The 27,541-nt window shown below is 45.2% G+C and overlaps 1 protein-coding gene across 2 annotated transcripts in view; it reads right to left on the reverse strand.

The window, feature by feature from the left end:
- Positions 1-27,541, reverse strand: part of asmt2 (acetylserotonin O-methyltransferase 2) — a 58,993-nt gene that overhangs the window by 21,903 nt on the left and 9,549 nt on the right. Inside the window, exons 2-4 of one of the 2 annotated variants that reach the window (XM_029712580.1) lie at positions 19,608-19,630; positions 14,815-14,906; positions 14,441-14,615 (exon numbers count right to left, since the gene is read on the reverse strand). In XM_029712580.1, the coding sequence (XP_029568440.1) occupies positions 14,441-14,615; positions 14,815-14,895 (256 nt within the window). In that variant the 5' untranslated portion in view covers positions 14,896-14,906; positions 19,608-19,630. The remainder of the gene's footprint in view (positions 1-14,440; positions 14,616-14,814; positions 14,907-19,607; positions 19,631-27,541) is intronic. The other variant, XM_029712579.1, reaches the window with a different exon arrangement.

A 27,541-nucleotide genomic window follows, 5' to 3' on the forward strand; every position in this document is an offset into this window, starting at 1 on the left:
GTAACACTACAGAACAGTGCTGCTGTAAAATGCTAGAAAGAAGAGAACAGTACTGCTGTAAGATGCTAGAACCAAGGGAGTATTTATACTGTAACACAATAGAACCAAGAGAAAAGTACTACTGTAACATGATAGAACCATGAGAACAGTACTGCTGTAAGATGCTAGAAACAAGAGAACAGAAACAAGCAAGAACCAAGAGAACAGAACTGCTGTAATAATCTAGAACAAATAGAACAGTACTGCTGTAATACTAGAACAAAGACGAAAATACTTCAGTAACACGCTAGAACCAACAGAACAGTACTGCTGGAACACTAGAGCAGCAGTGCTGTAAAACTAGAACCAAGACAGCTGTACTGCTGTAACACTAGAACCAATAGAACTGTACTGCTGTAACAGCCTAGAACCAAGAGAACAGTACCACTGCAACACTAGAACCAAGAGAACTGTACTGCTGTAACAGCCTAGAACCAGGACAACTGTACTGCTGTAACAGTCTAGAACCAGGACAACTGTATTGCTGTAACACTAGAATCAAGAGAACTGTACTGCAGTAACAGTCTACAACCAGGACAACTGTACTGCTGTAACACTAGAACCAAGAGAACTGTACTGCTGTAACAGTCTAGAACCAGGACAACAGTACTGCTGTAACACTAGAACCAAGAGAACAGTACATTACTGCTGTAATGCAAAACCAAAAGAACAGTACATTACTGCTGTAACACTAGAACCAAGAGAACAGTACATTACTGCTGTAACACTAGAACCAAGAGAACAGTACATTACTGCTGTAACACTAGAACCAAGAGAACAGTACATTACTGCTGTAACACTAGAACCAAGAGAACAGTACTGCTGGAACACTAGAACCAAGAGAACAGTACAGTACTGCTGTAACACTAAAACCAAGAGAACAGTACTGCTGTAACACTAGAACCAAGAGAACAGTACATTACTGCTGTAATGCAAAACCAAAAGAACAGTACATTACTGCTGTAACACTAGAACCAAGAGAACAGTACATTACTGCTGTAACACAATAACCAAAATAACAGTACATTACTGCTGGAACACTAGAACCAAGAGAACAGTACTGCTGTAACACAATAACCAAAATAACAGTACATTACTGCTGTAACAAGATAAAACCAAGAGAAGAGTACTGTTTTAACATTCTAAAACAAAGTGAACAGTACTGGTGTAACACTAGAATGAAGAGAACAGAACCACTGGAACACTAGAACCAACAGCACAGTACTGCTGTAACACTAGAACGAAGAGAACAGAACTACTGGAACACTAGAACCAACAGCACAGTACTGCTGTAACACTAGAACAAAGAGAACAGAACTACTGGAACACTAGAACCAACAGCACAGTACTGCTGCAACACTAGAACAAATAGAACAGAACTGCTGTAAAAGTAGAACCAAGAGAACAGCAATGCTGTAACACTAGACCAAAGAGAACAGTAGATTACTGCTGTAACACTCTAGAACCAAGTGAACAGTTCTGCTGTAACACAAGAACCAAAATAACAGTACATTACTGCTGTAACAAGATAAAACCAAGAGAAGAGTACTGTTTTAACATTCTAAAACAAAGTGAACAGTACTGGTGTAACACTAGAACAAATGGATCAGTACTGCTGTAACACTAGAACGAAGGGAACAGAACTACTGAAAAAGTAGAACCAAGAGATCAACACATTACTGCTGTAACACTATAGAACAGTACTGCTGTAACACTCTAGAACCAAGACAAAAGTACTGCTGAACAATGCTACAACCAAAAGAACAGTACTGCTGAAAGACTAGAACCAATACATTGCCGCTGTAAAATTAGAACCAAGATAAAAGTACTGCTGTAACACTAGAACCAAGAAAACAAAACCGCTGTAAGACTAGAACCAAGTGGACATTACTGCTGTAAAACGAGAACCAAGAGAACAGCACTAATGTAACACTAGAACCAAGAGAACAGCACTTATGTAACACTAGAACTAAGAGAACAGTACATTACTGCTGAAACACTATAGAACAAAGACAACAGTATTGACATAACAGTCTAGAACCAAGACCCAAATCCAGATGTTCTGTAAGAGCTGCAAAATCTGGACCCCTACAAATCAGCAGGACTAGACAATCTGGACCCTCTCTTCCTAAAATTATCCGCCGAAATTGTTGCAACCCCTATTACTAGCTTGTTCAACCTCTCTTTCGAATCGTCTGAGATTCCCAAAGATTGGAAAGCTGCTGTGGTCATCCCCCTCTTTAAAGGGGGAGACACTCTAGACCCAAACTGCTACAGACCTATATCTATCCAACCCTGCCTTTCTAAGGTCTTCGAAAGCCAAGTTAACAACCAGATCACCGACCATTTCGAATCCCACCGTACCTTCTCCGCTATGCAATCTGGCTTCCGAGCTGGTCATGGGTGCACCTCAGCCATGCTCAAGGTCCTAAATGATATCATAACCACCATCGATAAGAGACAACACTGTGCAGCTGTATTCATCGACCTGGCCAGGGCTTTCGACTCTCAATCACCACATTCATATCGGCAGACTCAACAGCCTTGGTTTCTCAAATGATTGCCTCGCCTGTTTCACCAACTACTTCTCAGACAGAGTTCAGTGTGTCAAATCAGAGGGCCTGTTGTCTGGACATCTGGTAGTCTCTATGGGGGTACAACAGGGTTCAATCTTGGGACCGACTCTTTTCTCTGTATACATCAGTGATGTCGCTCTTGCTGCTGGTGATTCTCTGATCCACCTCTATGCAGACGACACCATTCTGTATACTTCTGGCCCTCTTTGGACACTGTGTTAACAACCCTCCAGACGAGCTTCAATGCCATACAACTCTCCTTCCGTGGCCTCCAACTGCTCTTAAATGCAAGTAAAACTAAATGCATGCTCTTCAACCGATCGCTGCCCGCACCTACCCACCCGTCCAGCATCACTACTCTCGACGGTTCTGACTTAGAATATGTGGACAACTACAAATACCTAGGTGCCTGGTTAGACTGTAAACTCTCCTTCCAGACCCACATTAAGCATCTCCAATCCAAAATTAAATCTAGAATCAGCTTCCTATCTCGCAACAAAGCATCCTTCACTCATGCTGCCAAACATACCCTTGTAAAACTGACTATCCTACCGATCCTTGACTTCGGCGATGTCATTTACAAAATAGCCTCCAACACTCTACACAGCAAATTGGATGCAGTCTATCACAGGTCCATCCGTTTTGTCACCAAAGCCCCATATACTACCCACCACTGCGACCTGTATGCTCTCGTTGGCTGGCCCTCGCTTCATATCCGTCGCCAAACCAACTGGCTACATGTCATCTATAAGTCGTTGCGAGGTAAAGCCCAGCCTTATCTCAGCTCACTGGTCACCATAGCAGCAACCACCCATAGCACGCGCTCCAGAAGGTATATTTCACTGGTCATCCCCAAAGCCAATTCCCCCTTTGGCCGCCTTTCCTTCCTGTTCTCTGCTGCCAATGACTGGAACGAACTGCAAAAATCACTGAAGCCGGAGACTCATATCTCCCTCACTAGCTTTAAGCACCAGCTGTCAGAGCAGCTCCCAGATCACTGCACCTGTACATAGCCAATCTGTAAATAGCCCATCCAACTACCTCATCACCATATTGTTATTTATTTTGCTCCTTTGCACCCCAGCATCGCTACTTGCACACTCATCTTCTGCACATCTATCACCCCAGTGTTTAATTTGCCATACTGTAATAATTTCGCCATTATGGCCGATTTATTACATCATCCCTTTTATCCTACCTCATTTGCACACACTGTATATAGACTTTCTCTATTGTATTATTGACTGTATGTTTGTTTATTCCATGTGTTGTTGTTTGTGAAGCACTGCTTTGCTTTATCTTGGCCAGGTCGCAGTTGTAAATGAGAAGTTGTTCTCAACTAGCCTACCTGGTTAAATAAAGGTGAAATAAAAAATAAATAATAAAAAAGACAAAATTACTGCTGTAACATGCTACAACCAAAAGAACAGTACTGCTGTAACACAAGAGTAACACAAGAATGAAAAGAACAGTACATTACTGATGTAGCACTCTAGAACCAAGAGAACAGTACTGCTGTAAAACGTGAACAAAGAGAACAGTACTGCTGTAAAACGTGAACAAAGAGAACAGTACTGCTGTAACAGTAGAACCAAGAGAACAGTACTGCTGTAACACTAGAACCAAGAGGACATTACTGCTGTAACAGTAGAACAAAATTAACAGTACTGCTGTAACATGCTAAAACCAAGAGAACAATAGTGCTGTAAGACTACAACCAATACAGTACTGCTGTAACAATTGAACCAAGAGAACAGTACTACGGTAACGCGCAAGAACCAAGAGAACAAGAGAACAGAACTGCTGTAACTTAAAACCAAAAGAACAGTACTGCTGTAACACTAAATCCAAAAGAACAGTACATTACTGCTGTAACGTTAAACCAAGAGAACAGTACTGTTGTAACACTAGAACCAAGAGAACAGTACATTACTGCTGTAACACTAGAACCAAGAGAACAGTACTGCTGTAACACTAGAACCAAGAGAACAGTACATTACTGCTGTAACACTAGAACCAAGAGAACAGTACTGCTATAGCACGAGAACCAAGAGAACAGTACATTACTGCTGTAACGTTAAACCAAGAGAACAGTACTGCTGTAACACTAGAACCAAGAGAACAGTACTGCTGTAACACTAGAACCAAGAGAACAGTACATTACTGCTGTAACACTAGAACCAAGAGAACAGTACTGCTGTAACACTAGAACCAAGAGAACAGTACATTACTGCTGTAACACTAGAACCAAGAGAACAGTACTGCTGTAACACTAGAACCAAGAGAACAGTACATTACTGCTGTAACACTAGAACCAAGAGAACAGTACATTACTGCTGTAACGTTAAACCAAGAGAACAGTACTGCTGTAACACTAGAACCAAGAGAACAGTACATTACTGCTGTAACACTAGAACCAAGAGAACAGTACTGCTGTAACACTAGAACCAAGAGAACAGTACTGCTGTAACACTAGAACCAAGAGAACAGTACATTACTGCTGTAACACTAGAACCAAGAGAACAGTACTGCTGTAACACTAGAACCAAGAGAACAGTACATTACTGCTGTAACGTTAAACCAAGAGAACAGTACTGCTGTAACACTAGAACCAAGAGAACAGTACTGCTGTAACACTAGAACCAAGAGAACAGTACATTACTGCTGTAACACTAGAACCAAGAGAACAGTACTGCTGTAACACTAGAACCAAGAGAACAGTACATTACTGCTGTAAAACTAGAACCAAGAGAACAGTACTGCTGTAACACTAGAACCAAGAGAACAGTACTGCTGTAACACTAAATCCAAAAGAACAGTACATTACTGCTGTAACGTTAAACCAAGAGAACAGTACTGCTGTAACACTAGAACCAAGAGAACAGTACATTACTGCTGTAACACTAGAACCAAGAGAACAGTACATTAGTGCTGTAACACTAGAACCAAGAGAACAGTACATTACTGCTGTAACACTAGAACCAAGAGAACAGTACTGCTGTAACACTAGAACCAAGAGAACAGTACATTACTGCTGTAACACTAGAACCAAGAGAACAGTACTGCTGTAACACTAGAACCAAGAGAACAGTACATTACTGCTGTAACACTAGAACCAAGAGAACAGTACATTACTGCTGTAACACTAGAACCAAGAGAACAGTACTGCTGTAACACTAGAACCAAGAGAACAGTACTGCTGTAATACTAGATCCAAAATAACAATATATTACTGCTGTAACACGGTAGAACCAAGATAACGGTACTGCTGTAATACACTAGAACCAAGAGAACAGTACTCCTGTAACACTAGAACCAAGAGAACAATAACACTTCAGAACCCATCTAACTAATAGTAATGATGATGACTGAGAAAACAAGGGGACAGGATCAGAGTGGTAAAGTCAATACAGTTTAGTGGGTTCACATGTCCTAGTTTTAAGTGGTAAGGTTAAAGGTAAGTGTTAGGGTGAAGGTTAGGGTAGAGTTTAGGGGTCAGGGGTTAGGTCACCTGTCCCATCTATATGTTCCTCTATGTAAAGCAATTTTAAGGAGTTGGTGGTAAGGGTCTATTTGTTTTTGTTATGGATCCCAATTAGTTCATGTGTAACGGTCCTATGTGTAGCTGGTGTAGAGAGTCAGGCGCAGGACAGCAGATATACATAATCAAATCAAATCAAATTTATTTATATAGCCCTTCGTACATCAGCTGAAATCTCAAAGTGCTGTACAGAAACCCAGCCTAAAACCCCAAACAGCAAGCAATGCATGTGAAAGAAGCACGGTGGCTGGGAAAAACTCCCTAGGAAAAACTCCTGAGAAAGGCCAAAAACCTAGGAAGAAACCTAGAGAGGAACCAGGCTATGAGGGGTGGCCAGTCCTCTTCTGGCTGTGCCGGGTGGATATTATAACAGAACATGGTCAAGATGTTAAAATGTTCGTAAATGACCAGCATGGTCAAATAATAATAATCATAGTAATTGTCGAGGGTGCAACAAGCACGTCCGGTGAACAGGTCAGGGTTCCGTAGCCGCAGGCAGAACAGTTGAAACTGGAGCAGCAGCATGGCCAGGTGGACTGGGGACAGCAAGGAGTCATCATGCCAGGTAGTCCTGAGGCATGGTCCTAGGGCTCAGGTCCTCCGAGAGAAAGAAAGAAAGAGAGAAAGAGAGAATTAGAGAGAGCATATTTACATTCACACAGGACACCGGATAAGACAAGAGAATACTCCAGATGTAACAGACTGACCCTAGCCCCCCGACACATAAACTACTGCAGCATAAATACTGGAGGCTGAGACAGGAGGGATCAGAAGACACTGTGGCCCCATCCGATGATACCCCCGGACAGGGCCAAACAGGCAGGATATAACCCCACCCACTTTGCCAAAGCACAGCCCCCACACCACTAGAGGGATATCTACAACCACCAACTTACCGTCCGAAGACAAGGCCGAGTATAGCCCACAAAGATGTCCGCCACGGCACAACCCAAGGGGGGGGGGGGCGCCAACCCAGACAGGAAGACCACGTCAGTGGCTCAACCTACTCAAGTGACGCACCCCTCCCATGGACGGCATGGAAGAACACCAGTAAGTCAGTGACTCAGCCCCTGTAAAAGGGTTAGAGGCAGAGAATCCCAGTGGGAAGAGGGGAACCGACAAGGCAGAGACAGCAAGGGCGGTTCGTTGCTCCAGCCTTTCCGTTCACCTTCACACTCCTGGGCCAGACTATACTTAATCATAGGACCTACTGAAGAGATAAGTCTTCAGTAAAGACTTAAAGGTTGAGACTGAGTCTGCGTCTCTCACATGGGTAGGCAGACCATTCCATAAAAATGGAGCTCTATAGGAGAAAGCCCTACCTCCAGCCGTTTGCTTAGAAATTCTAGGGACAGTTAGGAGGCCTACGTCTTGTGACCGTAGCGTACGTGTAGGTATGTACGGCAGGACCAAATCGGAAAGATAGGTAGGAGCAAGCCCATGTAATGCTTTGTAGGTTAGCAGTAAAACCTTGAAATCAGCCCTTGCCTTAACAGGAAGCCAGTGTAGGGAGGCTAGCACTGGAGTAATATGATCAAATTTTTTGGTTCTAGTCAGGATTCTAGCAGCCGTATTTAGCACTAACTGAAGTTTGTTTAGTGCTTTATCCGGGTAGCCGGAAAGTAGAGCATTGCAGTAGTCGAGCCTAGAAGTAACAATAGCATGGATAAATTTTTCTGCGTCATTTTTGGACAGAAAGTTTCTGATTTTTGCAATGTTACGTAGATGGAAAAAAGCTGTCCTTGAAGCAGTCTTGATATGTTCTTCAAAAGAGAGATCAGGGTCCAGAGTAACGCCGAGGTCCTTCACAGTTTTATTTGAGACGACTGTACAACCATCCAGATTAATTGTCAGATTCAACAGAAGATCTCTTTGTTTCTTGGGACCTAGGACAAGCATCTCTGTTTTGTCCGAGTTTAAAAGTAGAAAATTTGCAGCCATCCACTTCCTTATGTCTGAAACACAGGCTTCTAGCGAGGGCAATTTTGGGGCTTCACCATGTTTCATTGAAATGTACAGCTGTGTGTCGTCCGCATAGCAGTGAAATTTAACATTATGTTTTCGAATGACATCCCCAAGAGGTAAAATATATAGTGAAAACAATAGTGGTCCTAGAACGGAACCTTGAGGAACACCGAAATTTACAATTGATTTGTCAGAGGACGAACCATTCACAGAGACAAACTGATATCTTTCCGACAGATAAGATCTAAACCAGGCCAGAACTTGTCCATGTAGACCAATTTGGGTTTCCAATCTCTCCAAAAGAATGTGGTGATCGATGGTATCAAAAGCGGCACTAAGATCTAGGAGCATGAGGACAGATGCAGAGCCTCGGTCTGACGTCATTAAAAGGTCATTTACCACCTTCACAAGTGCAGTCTCAGTGCTATGATGGGGTCTAAAACCAGACTGAAGCGTTTCGTATACATTGTTTGTCTTCAGGAAGGCAGTGAGTTGCTGCGCAACAACTTTTTCAAAATTTTTTGAGAGGAATGGAAGATTCGATATAGGCCGATAGTTTTTTATAATTTCTGGGTCAAGATTCGGCTTTTTCAAGAGAGGCTTTATTACTGCCACTTTTAGTGAGCTTGGTACACATCCGGTGGATAGAGAGCCGTTTATTATGTTCAACATAGGAGGGCCAAGCACAGGAAGCAGCTCTTTCAGTAGTTTAGTTGGAATAGGGTCCAGTATGCAGCTTGAGGGTTTGGAGGCCATGATTATTTTCATCATTATGTCAAGAGATATAGTACTAAAACACTTTAGTATCTCCCTTGATCCTAGGTCCTGGCAGAGTTGTGCAGACTCTGGACAATGAAGCCCTGGAGGAATACCCAGATTTAAAGAGGAGTCCGTAATTTGCTTTCTAATGATCATGATCTTTTCCTCAAAGAAGTTCATAAATTTATTACTGCTGAAGTGAAAGCCATCCTCCATTTGCGAATGCTGCTTTTTAGTTAGCTTTGCGACAGTGTCAAAAAGATATTTCGGATTGTTCTTATTTTCCTCAATTAAGTTGGAAAAATAGGATGATCGTGCAGCAGTGAGGGCTCTTCGATACTGCGCGGTACTGTCTTTCCAAGCTAGTCGGAAGACTTCCAGTTTAGTGTGGCGCCATTTCCGTTCCAATTTTCTGGAAGCTTGCTTCAGAGCTCGTGTATTTTCTGTATACCAGGGAGCTAGTTTCTTATGACAGATGTTTTTCATTTTTAGGGGTGCAACTGCATCTAGGGTATTGCGCAAGGTTGAATTGAGTTCCTCGGTTAGGTGGTTAACTGATTCTTGTCCTCTGATGTCCTTGGGTAGGCAGAGGGAGTCTGGAAGGGCATCAAGGAATCTTTGGGTTGTCTGAGAATTTATAGCACGACTTTTAATCTTCCTTGGTTGGGGTCTGAGCAGATTATTTGTTGCAATTGTAAACGCAATAAAATGGTGGTCCGATAATCCAGGATTATGAGGAAAAACATTAAGATCCACAACATTTATTCCATGGGACAAAACTAGGTCCAGAGTATGACTGTGGCAGTGAGTAGGTCCAGAGACATGTTGGACAAAACCCACTGAGTCGATGATGGCTCCGAGAGCCTTTTGGAGTGGGTCTGTGGACTTTTCCATGTGAATGTTAAAGTCACCAAAAATTAGAATATTATCTGCTATGACTACAAGATCCGATAGGAATTCAGGGAACTCAGTAAGGAACACTGCATATGGCCCAGGAGGCCTGTAAACAGTAGCTATAAAAAGCGATTGAGTAGGCTGCATAGATTTCATGACTAGAAGCTCAAAAGACGAAAACGTCATTGTTTTTTTTTTTGTAAATTGAAATTTGCTATCGTAAATGTTAGCAACACCTCCGCCTTTGCCGGATGCACGGGGGGTTTGGTCACTAGTGTAACCAGGGGGTGAGGCCTCATTTAACACAGCAAATTCATCAGGCTTAAGCCATGTTTCAGTCAGGCCAATCACATCAAGATTATGATCAGTGATTAGTTCATTGACTATAACTGCCTTGGAAGTGAGGGATCTAACATTAAGTAACCCAATTTTGAGATGTGAAGTATCACAATCTCTTTCAATAATGGCAGGAATGGAGGAGGTCTTTATACTAGTAAGATTACTGAAGCGAACACCGCCATTTTTAATTTTGCCCAACCAAGATCGAGGCACAGACACGGTCTCAATGGGGAAGGCTGAGCTGACTACGCTAACTGTGCTAGTGGCAGACTCCACTAAGCTGGCAGGCTGGCTAACAGCCTGTTGCCTGGCCTGCACCCTATTTCATTGTGGAGCTAGAGGAGTTAGAGCCCTGTCTATGTTCGTAGATAAGATGAGAGCACCCCTCCAGCTAGGATGGAGTCCGTCACTCCTCAGCAGGCCAGGCTTGGTCCTGTTTGTGGGTGAATCCCAGAAAGAGGGCCAGTTATCTACAAATTCTATCTTTTGGGAGGGGCAGAAAACAGTTTTCATCCAGCGATTGAGTTGGGAGACTCTGCTGTAGAGCTCATCACTCCCCCTAACTGGGAGGGGGCCAGAGACAATTAATCGATGCCGACACATCTTTCTAGCTGATTTACATGCTGAAGCTATGTTGCGCTTGGTGACCTCTGACTGTTTCATCCTAACATCGTTGGTGCCGACGTGGATAACAATATCTCTATACTCTCTACACTCGCCAGTTTTAGCTTTAGCCAGCACCGTCTTTAGATTAGCCTTAACGTCGGTAGCCCTGCCCCCTGGTAAACAGTGTATGATCGCTGGATGATTAGTTTTAAGTCTAATACTGCGGGTAATGGAGTCGCCAATGACTAGGGTTTTCAATTTGTCAGAGCTAATGGTGGGAGCCGTCGGCGTCTCAGACCCCACAACGGGAGGAGCAGAGACCAGAGAAGTCTCGGCCTCCGACTCCGACTCGCTTAATGGGGAGAACCGGTTGAAAGTTTCTGTCGGCTGAATAAGCGACACCGGTTGAGCATTCCTACAGCGTTTCCCTCCAGAAGCCATGAGAAAGATGTCCGGCTGCGGGGACCGTGCGAGGGGGTTTATACTAACGTTACTATCTGTACTTGCTGGTGGCACAGACGCTGTTTCATCCTTTCCTACACTGAAATGACCCTTGCCTAACGATTGCGTCTGAAGCTGGGCTTGCAGCACAGCTATCCTTGCCGTAAGGCGATCGTTCTCCTGTATATTATGAGTACAACGACTGCAATTAGAAGGCATCATGTTAATGTTACTTAGCTTCGGCTGTTTGAAGTCCTGACGAACCATGTCCAGATAAAACCTCCGGGGTAGGAAAGTTGAAGGAAAAAAAAAAAAAAAGTTGAGTGAGGGAAAAAGTAAAAATATACGGTAATGAAAAAGTAAAAACCGTCAGGTAGCAAAGTAAAAACGGCAACAAAAACGCACAGCAGCGTAAACAAGTCTGCAAGTTGTGACCGGAAGCAGCTCTGATTGGAGGGCAGCCCAAAATTCAAAGTTCTTTACTCAAAAAGACAAATATACAAAGTAAATCACGAGCCCACAAAGACGGACCAAATTACAACAACAATCACTCACAAACACAACATGGGGAACAGAGGGTTAAATAATAAACAAGTAATTTGTTGAGTGAAGCCAGGTGTGTAAGACAAAGACAGAAAAAATGGAAAATAAAAAATGGATCGGTGGCGGCTAGAAAGCCGGTGACGTCGACCGCCGATACTCTTCCTGGGATTTATTATGGATCCCCATTAGTTCCTGTCAAGGCAGCAGCTACTCTTCCTGGGGTTTATTATGGATCCCCATTAGTTCCTGTCAAGGCAGCGGCTACTCTTCCTGGGGTTTATTATGGATCCCCATTAGTTCCTGTCAAGGCAGCGGCTACTCTTCCTGGGGTTTATTATGGATCCCCATTAGTTCCTGCCAAGGCAGCGGCTACTCTTCCTGGGGTTTATTATGGATCCCCATTAGTTCCTGCCAAGGCAGCGGCTACTCTTCCTGGGGTTTATTATGGATCCCCATTAGTTCCTGCCAAGGCAGCGGCTACTCTTCCTGGGGTTTATTATGGATCCCCATTAGTTCCTGCCAAGGCAGCAGCTACTCTTCCTGGAGTTTGTTATGGATCCCCATTAGTTCCTGCCAAGGCAGCAGCTACTCTTCCTGGGGTTTATTATGGATCCCCATAAGTTCATGCCAAGACAGCAGCTACTCTTCCTGGGGTTTATTATGGGTCCCCATTAGTTCATGCGAAGACAGCAGCTACTCTTCCTGGGGTTTATTATGGATCCCCATAAGTTCATGCCAAGACAGCAGCTACTCTTCCTGGGGTTTATTATGGATCCCCATTAGTTCCTGACAAGGCAGCAGCTACTCTTCCTGGGGTTTATTATGGATCCCCATTAGTTCCTGCCAAGACAGCAGCTACTCTTCCTGGGGTTTATTATGGATCCCCATTAGTTCATGCCAAGGTAGCAGCTACTCTTCCTAGGGTTTATTATGGATCCCCATTAGTTCATGCCAAGGCAGCAGCTACTCTTCCTGGGGTTTATTATGGATCCCCATTAGCCAAGGCAGCAGCTACTCATCCTGCGGTTTCTTATGGATCCCAATTAGTTCCTGTCAAGGCAGAAGCTACTCTTCCTGGGGTTTATTATGGATCCCCATTAGTTCCTGTCAAGGCAGCAGCTACTCTTCCTGGGGTTTATTATGGATCCCCATTAGTTCCTGCCAAGGCAGCAGCTACTCTTCCTGGGGTTTATTATGGATCCCCATTAGTTCATGCCAAGGCAGAAGCTACTCTTCCTGGGGTTTATTATGGATCCCCATTTGCCAAGGCAGCAGCTACTCTTCCTGGGGTTTATTATGGATCCCCATTAGTTCATGCCAAGACAGCAGCTACTCTTCCTGGGGTTTATTATGGATCCCCATTAGTTCCTGCCAAGACAGCAGCTACTCTTCCTGGGGTTTATTATGGATCCCCATTAGTTCCTGACAAGGCAGCAGCTACTCTTCAAAGTTAAGGCAGTTCTAAACAATTAAAAACATGACATTACATTCACAATAGATTTCACAACAAATTAAGTGTGTGCCCTCAGGTCACTACTCTACAACCACATATTTGCAATACAAAATCCATGTGTACATGTGTGTAATGATGCAGAAAAACTAATCCATGCTTTTGTCACTTCTAGATTAGACTACTGCAATGCTCTACTCTCCGGCTACCCGGATAAAGTACTAAATAAACTTCAGTTAGTGCTAAACACGGCTGCTAGAATCTTGACTAGAACCCCAAAATTTGATCATATTACTCCAGTGCTGGCCTCTCTACACTGACTTCCTGTTAAGGCTAGGGCTGATTTACAGCTAACCTACAAAGCATTACATGGGCTCGCTGCTACCTATCTCTCCGATTTAGTTTTGCGCCCCCTCATGTTCGTGCGGTGGAAATCTTCGTGGGCTATACTCAGCCTTGTCTCAGGGTAGTAAGTTGGACTGTTGATATCCCTCTAGTGGTGTGGGGTCTATACTCAGCCTTGTCTCAGGGTAGTAAGTTGGTGGTCTGTTGATATCCCTCTAGTGGTGTGGGGGCTGTGCTTTGGCAAAGTGGGTGGGGTTATATCCTATATCTCCCTCTCACCCTCCCAGAGGACCTGAGCCCTAGGACCATGCCTCAGGACAACTTGCCCTAATGACTCCTAGCTGTCCCCAGTCCACCTGATCGTGATGCTGCTCCAGTTTCAACTGTTCTGCCTGCGGCTATGGAACCCTGACCTGTTCACCAGATGTGCTACCTTGTCCAGGAACTGCTGTTTTCGACTCTCTCGCTCTCTCTCTCAACTGCACCTGCTGTCTCGACCTCTGAATGCTCGGCTATGAAAAGCCAACTGACATTTACTCCGAGGTACTGACCTGTTGCACCGTCTACAGCTCTGCAGGTAATCAATGAACGTTTGAACATCTTGAAGAACAATCTGGCGTTAATGGCCATGTGCTGTTATAATCTCCACCCGGCACAGCCAGAAGAGGACTGGCCACCCCTCATAGCCTGGTTCCTCTCTAGGTTTCTTCCTAGGTTTTGGCCTTTCTAGGGAGTTTTTCCTAGCCACAGTGCTTCTACACCTGCATTGCTTGCTGTTTGTGGTTTTAGGCTGTGTTTCTGTACAGCACTTTGTGACATCTGCTGATGTAAAAAGGGCTTTATAAAATACATTTGATTGATTGATTAAATGTGATTGTATAGTGTGAATGTTATAATGTATGTATGCGTGTCTGTGTTAGTGGTAAGGTGTAAGCGGTTCACCTGTCCCGTCTATCTGCTCCACCTCCAGGATGTCGACTCCCACCAGTACGTCCAGAAGGCGCTCAATCCCATCCACGCTGGCGCCCAGCTCCTGGGCTACGAGCTCCGCAGATAGAGGCTTCTGGGACAGCAGCAGGAGGTCAAACACCCCCAACTCACAGGCTGAGAAGATAACCTGATAGGAGGGGCAACAGTCAGGGTCAGGGGTCAGAGGACTCTTGCAGTCTGACAGCATCTTTTGGTGTTTACATAATGTCATTTTGTCAGCTCTAAACTACATATCTGTACATTACGTTGTAAATATTTCCAGTGGTTTTGTACCATAGGTCAGGGGATGTCAATCTACATGATAAAAAAATATTCTAAAGTCCAACCTTTGAGACTCTGAATCCATTGAAATACTCCAGCAGTTTAAAGGGGTAGTCCAGTTCGCTCTGGGACAGATGTTCTGCCATGATATTGAGTCCTGATGGGGGAGGAGAGGAGAGTGGGATGGAGGGGGATAGGAGAGAGGAAGGCATCACAGTGGGAGATAGGAGAGAGAAAGGCATCACAGTGGAGGATAGGAGAGAAGAAGGCATTGCAGTGGGGGATAGGAGAGAGGAAGGCATTACAGTGGGGGATAGGAGAGAGAAAGGCATTGCAGTGGGGGATAGGAGAGAGGAAGGCATTACAGTGGGTGATAGGAGAGAGAAAGGCATTGCAGTGGAGGATAGGAGAGAAGAAGGCATTGCAGTGGGGGATAGGAGAGAGAAAGGCATTGCAGTGGGGGATAGGAGAGAGAAAGGCATTGCAGTGGGGGATAGGAGAGAGGAAGGCATTACAGTGGGGGATAGGAGAGAGGAAGGCATTATAGTGGGCGACAGGAGAGAGAAAGGCATTACAGTGGGGGATAGGAGAGAGAAAGGCATCGCAGTGGGGGATAGGAGAGAGAAAGGCATCACAGTGGGGGATAGGAGAGAGAAAGGCATCGCAGTGGGGGATAGGAGAGAGAAAGGCATCACAGTGGGGGATAGGAGAGAGAAAGGCATCACAGTGGGGGATAGGAGAGAGAAAGGCATTACAGTGGGGGATAGGAGAGAGAAAGGCATCACAGTGGGGGATAGGAGAGAGAAAGGCATTGCAGTGGGGGATAGGAGAGAGAAAGGCATTGCAGTGGGGGATAGGAGAGAGAAAGGCATTGCAGTGGGGGATAGGAAGAGAAGAGTCAGTGGGCAAAACAGAAAAACAGCTCAGCAGTAAGTTGAATTGAATGCAATGTTGATTTGAGGGACGCAACAAGGAACTTTAGTTATGTTCGAGTGTTTGCTTGTCTGTTAGTTAGCCTATCGGAAAGCCAGACAGTGGCCTACAGGTTCTTCATAATAAAGCAACCTGGACTCAGAGGAAAGACGTAACATTGTAAATGTAAATCTGTCTCCCTCCATTTAGTATGATATGTTACGTTTCGTATGGTATGTGTTAATTTGTGGATGTCCATCATCCATTTCGTATGATATGTTATGAATTGCAATTTGTTGTGGCTAACGTTAGCTGGGCTAGGGATTAGGGGTTAAGGTTAGGTTAAAGAGTTAAGGTTAGAATTAGGGGAATGGTCAGCTATAATGCTACGTAGCTGCAAAGTAGCTAAAAAGTAGTAAGTAGTTGCGAAGTTGCTGTTTGGCTAAAATACTGAAGTTGTCCGTGATGAGATTCGAACATGCAACCTTTGGGTTTCTAGACCCAAAGGCTACCTAGGCTGCCTGGGGCATCAGTTAGCCTGGTGGTTAGAGTATTGGACTAGTTACTGAAAGGTTGCAAGATCAAATCCCTGACCTGACAAGGTAAAATTATGTTGTTCTACTCCTGAACAAGGCAGTTAACTCACTTTTTTAGGCTGTCATTGAAAATAAGAATTTGTTATTAACTGACTTGCCTAGTTAAATTAAGGTTAAAAAAAAAGATGTTCATTCACTTTTTCCTTAACCCAGGTAGCACAAACATCTGGCCCGGGTCTGGCAACCGGATCAGGCATGAGTCCGAAATGAATGACTGTACAGACTAGCCCAGAGTCATTCGGCCCAGATCTGGCAACCTGAACTGAGCCAAAGCTGCCATTTTAGGGCCAGAATCAGCCCAGCAATGGCCCAAATTCTCTCGATTCTGAATGTGCATGCATATAATAACGATAATGAACTGGAACAAATACAACCGGATTTCAATAGCTTCGCTTCTTGAACCCCTAATAACCAACGGCAACAATACAACAGGGTTTCGCCAGCACGCAGCTTGAACCCCTGATTATATTGGATATTATGTGTTTAAATCTACTTGTATATATGCATTAAAAACCTAAAATGACCTCTTTCAGCACCATGCTTTTCAAGCCTTGCTTGTTTCCCCATGACCCATCGGTTTCCCCATGACCCTCCAGACAATTACTTTTAAGGAAATGCCTTCAGACATTCCAGGAAAATGTATCTGTTGAAGTGTTGGGAGGTCGTCTAGTGGGTCACCAGGGGTCATCTAGTGGGTCACCAGGGGTCATCTAGTGGGTCACCAGGGGTCATCTAGTGGGTCACCAGGGGTCATCTACTGGGTCACCAGGGGTCGTCTAGTGGGTCACCAGAGGTCGTCTAGTGGGTCACCAGGGGTCATCTAGTGGGTCACCAGAGGTCATCTAGTGGGTCACCAGGGGTCATCTAGTGGGTCACCAGAGGTCATCTAGTGGGTCACCAGAGGTCATCTACTGGGTCACCAGGGGTCGTCTACTGGGTCACCAGGGGTCGTCTAGTGGATGGGTCACCAGAGGTCATCGCGTGGGTCACCAGGGGTCGTCTACTGGGTCACCAGGGGTCGTCTAGTGGATGGGTCAAGAGAGGTCATCCAGTGGGTCACCAGGGGTCATTTAGTGAGTCACCAGGGGTCATCTAGTGGGTCACCAGGGGTCGTCTAGTGGGTCACCAGGGGTCATCTAGTGGGTCACCAGAGGTCATCTAGTGGGTCACCAGAGGTTGTCTAGTGAGTCACCAGGGGTCGTCTAGTGAGTCACCAGGGGTCGTCTAGTGGGTCACCAGGGGTCGTCTAGTGGGTCACCAGAGGTCGTCTAGTGGATGGGTCACCAGGGGTCGTCTAGTGGGTCACCAGGGGTCGTCTAGTGGGTCCCAGAGGTCGTCTAGTGGATGGGTCACCAAGGGTCGTCTAGTGGGTCACCAGGGGACGTCAAGTGGGTCACCAGAGGTCATCTAGTGGATGGGTCACCAGGGGTCGTCTAGTGGGTCACCAGAGGTCGTCTAGTGGGTCACCAGAGGTCATCTAGTGGGTCACCAGAGGTCATCTAGTGGGTCACCAGATGTTGTATAGTGGGTCACCAGAGGTCATCTAGTGGGTCACCAGAGGTCGTCTAGTGGGTCACCAGGGGTCATCTAGTGGGTCACCAGAGGTCGTCTAGCGGGTCACCAGAGGTCATCTAGTGGGTCACCAGAGGTCATCTAGTGGATGGGTCACCAGAGGTCATCTAGTGGGTCACCAGAGGTCGTCTAGTGGGTCACCAGAGGTCGTCTAGTGGGTCACCAGGGGTCGTCCAGTGGGTCACCAGGGGTCGTCAAGTGGGTCACCAGAGGTCATCTAGTGGATGGGTCACCAGGGGTCATCTAGTGGGTCACCAGAGGTCGTCTAGTGGGTCACCAGAGGTCATCTAGTGGGTCACCAGAGGTCATCTAGTGGGTCACCAGAGGTCATCTAGTGGGTCACCAGATGTTGTATAGTGGGTCACCAGAGGTCATCTAGTGGGTCACCAGAGGTCGTCTAGTGGGTCACCAGGGGTCATCTAGTGGGTCACCAGAGGTCGTCTAGCGGGTCACCAGAGGTCATCTAGTGGGTCACCAGAGGTCATCTAGTGGATGGGTCACCAGAGGTCATCTAGTGGGTCACCAGAGGTCGTCTAGTGGGTCACCAGAGGTCGTCTAGTGGGTCACCAGGGGTCGTCCAGTGGGTCACCAGAGTCTTCTGGTGGAGGGTCGTTGTTCTGCCCCAGTCTCTGTTCATGTTTTGAAGTTGGGCAAATTTGTCCTTGTTCTGTTCTCTCAGGATCATCAGAAGGGTCACCATTTTCCTCAGTACAGCGGTGAACAACTGTGTATCACAAGATTAGGGGTGTAAATACATGTAGGCCTATTGCTATTTGTAAAATGGGAGTGTCATACTTTAAATCATCCGGGGGCAATTTACAGTTAAAACATTAACAAAACAGTCCCCCCTACACTGTTTTGGTAAAGGGTTGAGGAATGGGGCTAGAGAAATGTAACTCAAATTCATAGAGCTATCGATGCAAGGACTGGCCATCCATTAAATTAACATTATAGTTTTGACCATTTACAGTGTTTGTTTTCAGTTAAACAGGCCTCTATTTTTCACATTTACATTTTAGTCATTTAGCAGACGCTCTTATCAAGACCGACTTAAAGTTAGCGCATTCATCTTCAGATAGCTAGGTGAGACAACCAAATATCACAGGTATAGGAAGTACACTTTTCCTCAATAATAATTTATTTGATTTTGATTTGATTTAATGTAGTTATCAGCAAAGTCAGAGCTAGAAAGAGGAGGGGTTCTGATGAGGAAGAACAGTTATAAAATATCTAAAAAGGGATTCAATTGGAATTTCTACCCCACTTATCTACATTACTTATAATCCTCCCATTACATTCTGCCTCCTGATATTCTCTAGTGTAAGACGCAGGGGCTCTCTCAGCGGAACATGGGGCCCTCTACGAAGGGATGCAGGGTCGGGGCCCTCTACGAAGGGATGCAGGGTCGGGGCCCTCTACAAAGGGATGCAGGACAGAGGCCATGTCTGGACTGTAAGAGGTAGGTAGGCTGTTGGGGATGAAGAACAGAGGTCATGTCTGGACTGTAAGAGGTAGGTAGGCTGTTGGGGATGCAGGACAGAGGTCATGTCTGGACTGTAAGAGGTAGGTAGGCTGTTGGGTAGAGTGGCTTTCAGTCTTGGGTAACAGTTTCTCTCTTTGCTGTTCAGGGTAGGTCTTTGAGGAGGGCCAAAGGTAGAACTACTCTGGAGGGCAAAAGGTAGAACTACTCTGGAGGTTAGTAGAAGCTGGTGGTGAAATAAATAAAGCTACTTTCCCCTGCCGTCCTGCTCTCCTGTCATCAGCCTCTTCATCCTCACCTGAGGTCAACTTCCTTGCTCCTCTAATGGAGGAAGACATGCAAAGTTGAATAGAAATGCAAAGTTTACAGATGTTTGAAGTCACAGAATTAAAAACAAGTTATTCACATAATAAGAGATGATTAGTATATGATGATAAATATAAAACACTTGTAAAAGGTCAAGTTCTATCGGTGTTGAGAAACTCTGCCCATGTCAGTAATATATAACGGTTCTTTCACTCTGGTTATCATCATACATTTGCTTTTGGATTGAAAGAATTGTGTTCACGCCTGGTTCAGCTCTGACTGCTGGGGGTTTTGGATTGAAAGAAGCGTGTCCACGCCTGGTTCAGCTCTGACTGATGGGGGTTTTGGATTGAAAGAAGCGTGTTCACTTCTGGTTCAGCTCTGACTGCTGGGGGTTTTGGATTGAAAGAAGCGTGTCCACGCCTGGTTCAGCTCTGACTGATGGGGGTTTTGGATTGAAAGAAGCGTGTTCACGCCTGGTTCAGCTCTGACTGATGGGGGTTTTGGATTGAAAGAATTGTGTTCACGCCTGGTTCAGCTCTGACTGATGGGGGTTTTGGATTGAAAGAAGCGTGTCCACGCCTGGTTCAGCTCTGACTGATGGGGGTTTTGGATTGAAAGAAGCGTGTCCACGCCTGGTTCAGCTCTGACTAATGGGGGTTTTGGATTGAAAGAAGCGTGTCCACGCCTGGTTCAGCTCTGACTGATGGGGGTTTTGGATTGAAAGAAGCGTGTCCACGCCTGGTTCAGCTCTGACTGATGGGGGTTTTGGATTGAAAGAATTGTGTTCACGCCTGGTTCAGCTCTGACTGATGGCGGTTTTGGATTGAAAGAAGCGTGTCCACGCCTGGTTCAGCTCTGACTGATGGGGGTTTTGGATTGAAAGAAGCGTGTCCACGCCTGGTTCAGCTCTGACTGATGGGGGTTTTGGATTGAAAGAATTGTGTTCACGCCTGGTTCAGCTCTGACTGATGGGGGTTTTGGATTGAAAGAATTGTGTTCACGCCTGGTTCAGCTCTGACTGATGGGGGTTTTGGATTGAAAGAATTGTGTTCACGCCTGGTTCAGCTCTGACTGATGGGGTTTTTGGATTGAAAGAATTGTGTTCACGCCTGGTTCAGCTCTGACTGATGGGGGTTTTGGATTGAAAGAAGCGTGTTCACGCCTGGTTCAGCTCTGACTGATGGGGGTTTTGGATTGAAAGAATTGTGTTCACGCCTGGTTCAGCTCTGACTGATGGGGGTTTTGGATTGAAAGAATTGTGTTCACGCCTGGTTCAGCTCTGACTGATGGGGGTTTTGGATTGAAAGAAGCGTGTCCACGCCTGGTTCAGCTCTGACTGATGGAGGTTTTGCTTTTGATTAGCTTTACAGATTAGATTTATAGCACAAAGTAGCAAGGCTGTATGATTAATTGAATTCAGATCAAAATTGTGATATTGATATGTGAAATATCCGTATTGCAAGAGACTGTTGTTTGACCCCCTTTAGACTTCTCAACTGCCTGGTAGTGCACTGTAATTTCCTAAATAAACATCAAGCTGAAAAAACAATTACTATTTGAGTTGTTAGTAAAGTATAAACATTTTGGGGGAATTAAAAAAAACACAATCTACCTGCAGTGAAGCCGCTCAACATTGACATTACATTCAGTCATCCCGTGTGGCTCAGTTGGTAGAGCATGGTGTTTGCAACGCCAGGGTTGTGGGTTTGATTCCCACGGGGGACCAGTATGGGGGAAAAATGTATGAAATGTATGCATTCACTACTGTAAGTCGCTCTGGATAAGAGCGTCTGCTAAATGACTAAAATGTAAATGTAAATGCAGACACGCCCATGCAGACCGACCCACAGGAGCAACCAGGGTCAAGAGCACAATTACAGATCCCCCACCCAGTCGAATTGGGGACCAGTGACCTCTCGGCCACCGGTTCAAGCTCACAACCGTCAGGCCAACAAGCATCCAAGACCCCCCACAGGGACTTTATTTCTTGTCAAAAGAGTTTTGAAACTGTTTACAGTGCATTTGGAAAGTATTCAAACCCCTTGACTTTATCCATATTTTGTTACGTAACAACCTTATTCTAAAATGTATTAAATTGTTTTTCCCCCTCATCAATCTACACACAATATCCAATAATGACGAAGAAAAAAACAGACATTTTTGCAAATGTATATAAATTAAAAAAATATGAAATATCACATTTACATAAGTATTCAGACCCTTTACTCAGTACTCTGTTGAAGCACCTTTGGCAGCGATTACAGCCTCGAGTCTCCTTGGGTATGACGCTACAAGCTTGGCACACCTGTATTTGGGGAGTTTCTCCCATTCTTCTCTGCAGATTCTATCAAGCTCTGTCAGGTTGGATGGGGAGCGTTGCTGCTCAGCTATTTTCAGGTCTCTCCTGAGATGTTCAATCGGGTTGAAGTCCGGGCTCTGGCTGGGACACTCAAGGACATTCAGACTTGTCCCAAAGCCACTCCTCCGTTGTCTTGGCTGTGTGCTTAGAGTCATTGTCCTGTTGGAAGGTGAACCTTTGCCCCAGTCTGAGGTCCTGTGCGCTCATCAAGGATCTCTGTACTTTGCTCGGTTCATCTTTCCTTCGATCCTGACTAGTCTCCCAGTCTCTGCCGCTGAAAAACACAGCATGATGCTGCCACCTCCATGCTTCCCTGTAGGGATGGTGGCAGGTTTCCTCCAGACATCTTGCTTGGCATTCAGGCCAAAGAGTTCAATCTTGGTTTCATCAGACAAGAGAGTCTTGTTTCTTATGGTCAGAGTGCTTTAGGTGTCTTTGGCAAACTCCAAGCGGGCTGTCATGTGCATTTTATTGAGGAGTGGCTTCCGTCTGGCCACTCTACTATAAAGGTCTGATTGGTGGAGTGCTGCAGAGATGGATGTCCTTCTGGAAGGTTCTCCCATCTCCACAGAGGAACTCTGGAACTCTGTCAGAGTGACCATCAGGTTCTTGGTCCCCTCCCTGACCAAGGCCCTTCTCCCCTGATTGCTCAGTTTGGCCGGGCGGCCAGCTCTAGGAAGAGTCTTGGTGGTTCCAAACTTCTTCCATTTAAGAATGATGGAGGCCACTGTGTTCTTGGGGGCCTTCAATGCTGCAGAAGATTTTTGGTTCCCTTCCCCAGATCTGTGCCTCAACGCAATCCTGTCTCAGAGCTCTACGGGCAATTCCTTCAATGTCTTGGCTTGGTTTTTACTCTGACATGCACTTTCAACTGTGGGACCTTATATAGACAAGTGCGTGCCTTTCCAAATCATGTCTAATCAATGTAATTTATCACAGGCGGACTCCATTCAAGTTGTAGAAACATCTCAAGGATGACCAATGGGAAAAAGATGCACCTGAGCTCAATTTAGAGTCTCATAGCAAACGGTCTGAATACTTACGTAAATAAGTTATTTCAGTTCATTTTTTTATACATTTGCAAACATTTCTAAAAACCTGTTTTCGCTTTGTCATTATGGGGTATTGTGTGTAGATGGATGAAAAAAAATAAAGGCTGTAACGTAACAAAATGTGGAAAAATTCAAGGGGTCTGAATACTTTCTGAATGCACTGTACAACTAATCTCGTTCTCAGACACTTCCGCCCAAATGCGTGGAAGGTCTGGTGGACCAACACATCAAACTTGGTTTAAAATCACATTTTAAAAAGAGAAATTATAGAAATGATTTCCATAATTTCCCTCTCTTCCCCCCACCAGTTTATGACCCCCATAAATACCTTTCCCCCTTCCCTCTCCATTCTACAAAAATGGACTTTGGAAAATCCGTTGTTACCACAGAGGGAGACTTTGCAATACAGTAACATCAAAAGGTTGGGAATGGAACAGTATTTCTGTAATCCAACCAGTTGAAAGTATCCGTTGGTATATAATGTCAGATCATCATCATCAACAGATCAGTTGTTGTCTGGGACATTATTACTGATGACAGGACAATATGAATTGTATCTTGGAAAGTCTACACATTCTAGTTATCAGATTCACATGGAATTGTTGCGCAATTTTAATGTTTGAATATGAAACCACTTGTGAAAAGATTAAATGTAATTTTAGCTTCTAAATGAGAGAATTGTTTTCATAAGTAAACTATGCTTACTCAGTGGCCACGCCCAAGTAAACAGACATTGGTTGAGAACTATGAAACACGCCCTTCTCTCCCCCAATACAAAAGCCCGTTGACGGAAGTCAACCTCAGTTCCCGACAACGTGAGGACTGGAGTCCATGCTTTTAAAAGGGCTAATTTCAACGTGGAGGTGACAATCACCATGCTGGAAGGATGAATTTCAACTAGACTAGCTAGAATACAGCACGAGATGAGTATGGCAACCTGGTATGAACTTTGAACTCTTATTCACTAAAGAAGTAATACATCCTAGACGTTGAGTTATCAGCTGCAGCTTTAAAAGTACGTAGCCTAGGAAAGGACAGACAATCTCCTGAGAAGACAGGGTACTTCAACGTATCCCCTCTACAACACTACGACCAGAAAGATTCTACAAAGGACAAGGGCTGGGCAAACCAGTCTTCCATCCTCGACCCATCTATCGAAGCGCACCTCAGTGTAAATATACAGTTGAAGTCAGAAGTTTACATACACTTACAGGCTGATTACACCGCTCGCATCGCGTGCGCAAGCGTTGCAAAATACATTTTGAAATCTATATTATTCAATTATTGCGCCAACGAGCGTCTGCGTTGCCAAGGGCTAAAATAGAAGTCAGTTCTATTTGTGACGCAGATCGCGCATCAAGTCCTGCCTCTCCCATCTCCTCATTGGTTTATAGAAGCAGGTACCCACGTGCCATCTCCTCGTTGGTTATACCCACGTGGGTGTCTGAAAGACGAGGTCGGTGGCGGTAATGCACCTAATTTATGAAAGTTGCCAATCGCAACATAAAGTCCAGAGAAGAAAAAGCATGGAAGGAGATGACTAGAAACGATTTGGTTGACCGTTTTATGTGTGGATTAATTGTCAGAGTATAGTACCTTGTGCATTTCAGGTAAAATAACAACTCAATGTTTATATCCCAGGACAAATTAGCTAGCAACAGTAAGGCAAAAAAAAATGGCCAGAAACAAAGCACTTTCTTCTGAAACTCGTCAGTCTATTCTTGTTCTGAGAAATGAAGGCTATTCCATGCGAGAAGAAGATCTCGTACAACGCTGTGTACAACTCCCTTCACAGAACAGCGCAAACTGGCTCTAACCAGAATAGAAAGAGGAGTGGAAGGCCTCAGTGCACAACTGAACATTAGAGTGTCTAGTTTGAGAAACAGACGCCTCACAAGTCCTCAACTGGAAGCTTCATTAAATAGTACCCGCAAAACACCAGTCTCAACGTCAACAGTGAAGAGGCGACTCCGGGATGCTGGCCTTCTAGGCAGAGTTCCTCTGTCCAGTGTCTGTGTTATTTTTCCCATCTTAATCTTTTCTTTCTATTGGCGAGTCTGAGATATGGCTTTTTCTTTGCAACTCCGGAGTCACCCCTTCACTGTTGACGTTGAGACTGGTGTTTTGCGGGTACTATTTAATGAATAGTCATTTTCTTTTCTCTCCAAAACTCTTGAACGTGCCGTCCTTGGCCAGCTCTCCTGCTATCTCTCTCAGAATGACCTTCTTGATCCTAATCAGTCAGGTTTCAAGACTGGGCATTCAACTGAGACTGCTCTTCTCTGTGTCACGGAGGCTCTCCGCACTGCTAAAGCTAACTCTCTCTCCTCTGCTCACATCCTTCTAGACCTATCTGCTGCCTTTGATACCGTGAACCATCAGATCCTCCTCTCCACCCTCTCTGAGCTGGGCATCTCCGGCGCGGCCCACGCTTGGATTGCGTCCTACCTGACAGGTCGCTCCTACCAGGTGGCGTGGCGAGAATCTGTCTCCGCACCACGTGCTCTCACCACTGGTGTCCCCCAGGGCTCTGTTCTAGGCCCTCTCCTATTCTCACTATACACCAAGTCACTTGGCTCGGTCATATCCTCACATGGTCTCTCCTATCATTGCTACGCAGACGACACACAATTAATCTTCTCCTTTCCCCCTTCTGATAACCAGGTGGTGAATCGCATCTCTGCATGTCTGGCAGACATATCAGTGTGGATGACGGCTCACCACCTCAAGCTGAACCTCGGCAAGACAGAGCTGCTCCTCCTCCCGGGGAAGGACTGCCCGTTCCATGATCTCACCATCATGGTTGACAACTCCCTTGTGTCCTCCTCCCAGAGTGCTAAGAACCTTGGCGTGACCCTGGACAACACCCTGTCGTTCTCCACTAACATCAAGGCGGTGACCCGATCCTGTAGGTTCATGCTCTACAACATTCGCAGAGTACGACCCTGCCTCACACAGGAAGCGGCGCAGGTCCTAGTCCAGGCACTTGTCATCTCCCGTCTGGATTACTGCAACTCGCTGTTGGCTGGGCTCCCTGCCTGTGCCATTAAACCCCTACAACTTATCCAGAACGCCGCAGCCCGTCTGGTGTTCAACCTTCCCAAGTTCTCTCACGTCACCCCCGCTCCTCCGCTCTCTCCACTGGCTTCCAGTTGAAGCTCGCATCCGCTACAAGTCCATGGTGCTTGCCTACGGAGCTGTGAGGGGAACGGCACCTCCGTACCTTCAGGCTCTGATCAGGCCCTACACCCAAACAAGGGCACTGCGTTCATCCACCTCTGGCCTGCTCGCCTCCCTACCTCTGAGGAAGCACAGTTCCCGCTCAGCCCAGTCAAAACTGTTCGCTGCTCTGGCACCCCAATGGTGGAACAAGCTCCCTCACGACGCCAGGACAGCGGAGTCAATCACCACCTTCCGGAGACACCTGAAACCCCACCTCTTTAAGGAATACCTGGGATAGGATAAAGTAATCCTTCTAACCCCCCCCCCCCCAAAAGATTTAGATGCACTATTGTAAAGTGGTTGTTCCACTGGATATCTTAAGGTGAATGCACCAATTTGTAAGTCGCTCTGGATAAGAGCGTCTGCTAAATGACTTAAATGTAAATGTAAATGTAAACATTAACAATGTCTTCACTGTATTTCTGATCAATTTGATGTTATTTCAATGGACAAAAAATGTGCTTTTCTTTCATAAACATGGACATTTCTAATTGACCCCAAACTTTAGAATGGTAGTGTATATATTTTTAAAAAATGTTTATTGTACGTGTTACTGTAATTCAGCTTTTACCTGCCATAGTACACATGAAACAAATAAAATAAACCATCATCATCATCAACACCATTGAATCTTGGAGCGCTCTTTACCATTTTTGCTCGAGACCAGTTGCGCTTCCTCGAATACTTTGTGACTCACTGGGCATAGCTAGCTAGCTAGCCTAGCTAACTGTGACTGCTTGCTAACTAGCTATGTTAACTGAGTGCTGTCTTGCCTAGTCTTAGCTAGATTGCCAATGTTTTACAAACAAAACAATAGCTAGCTCAATTAGCTACCTAATATCACATAGGCTAGACCCTAAACGTATTGACTTACCTCTGCTCTAACAGTTATCAAAGATAGATCACTAGCTAGCCTGTTAGGGCTAGGGGGCAGTATTTGCACGGCCGGATAAAAAACGTACCCGATTTAATCTGGTTACTACTCCTGCCCAGTAACTAGAATATGCATATAATTGTTTGATTTGGATAGAAAACACCCTAACGTTTCTAAAACTGTTTGAATGGTGTCTGTGAGTATAACAGAACTCATATGGCAGTCAAAACCCTGAGACAAATCCTGACAGGAAACTGAAATCTGATGTGTGGATATCACTTCAAACATTTGCCATTGAAACACACAGGGGCTTGTGAATCATTTAGCACTTCCTATGGCTTCCACTAGATGTCCCCAGTCTTTACAAAGTGGTTTGAGTCTCCTATGGTAGTAACTGACCCAAAGAGAGGCTGTGG

The sequence above is a fragment of the Salmo trutta genome, chromosome 25 (assembly GCF_901001165.1).
Source record: "Salmo trutta chromosome 25, fSalTru1.1, whole genome shotgun sequence".
Lineage (NCBI taxonomy): Eukaryota > Metazoa > Chordata > Actinopteri > Salmoniformes > Salmonidae > Salmo > Salmo trutta.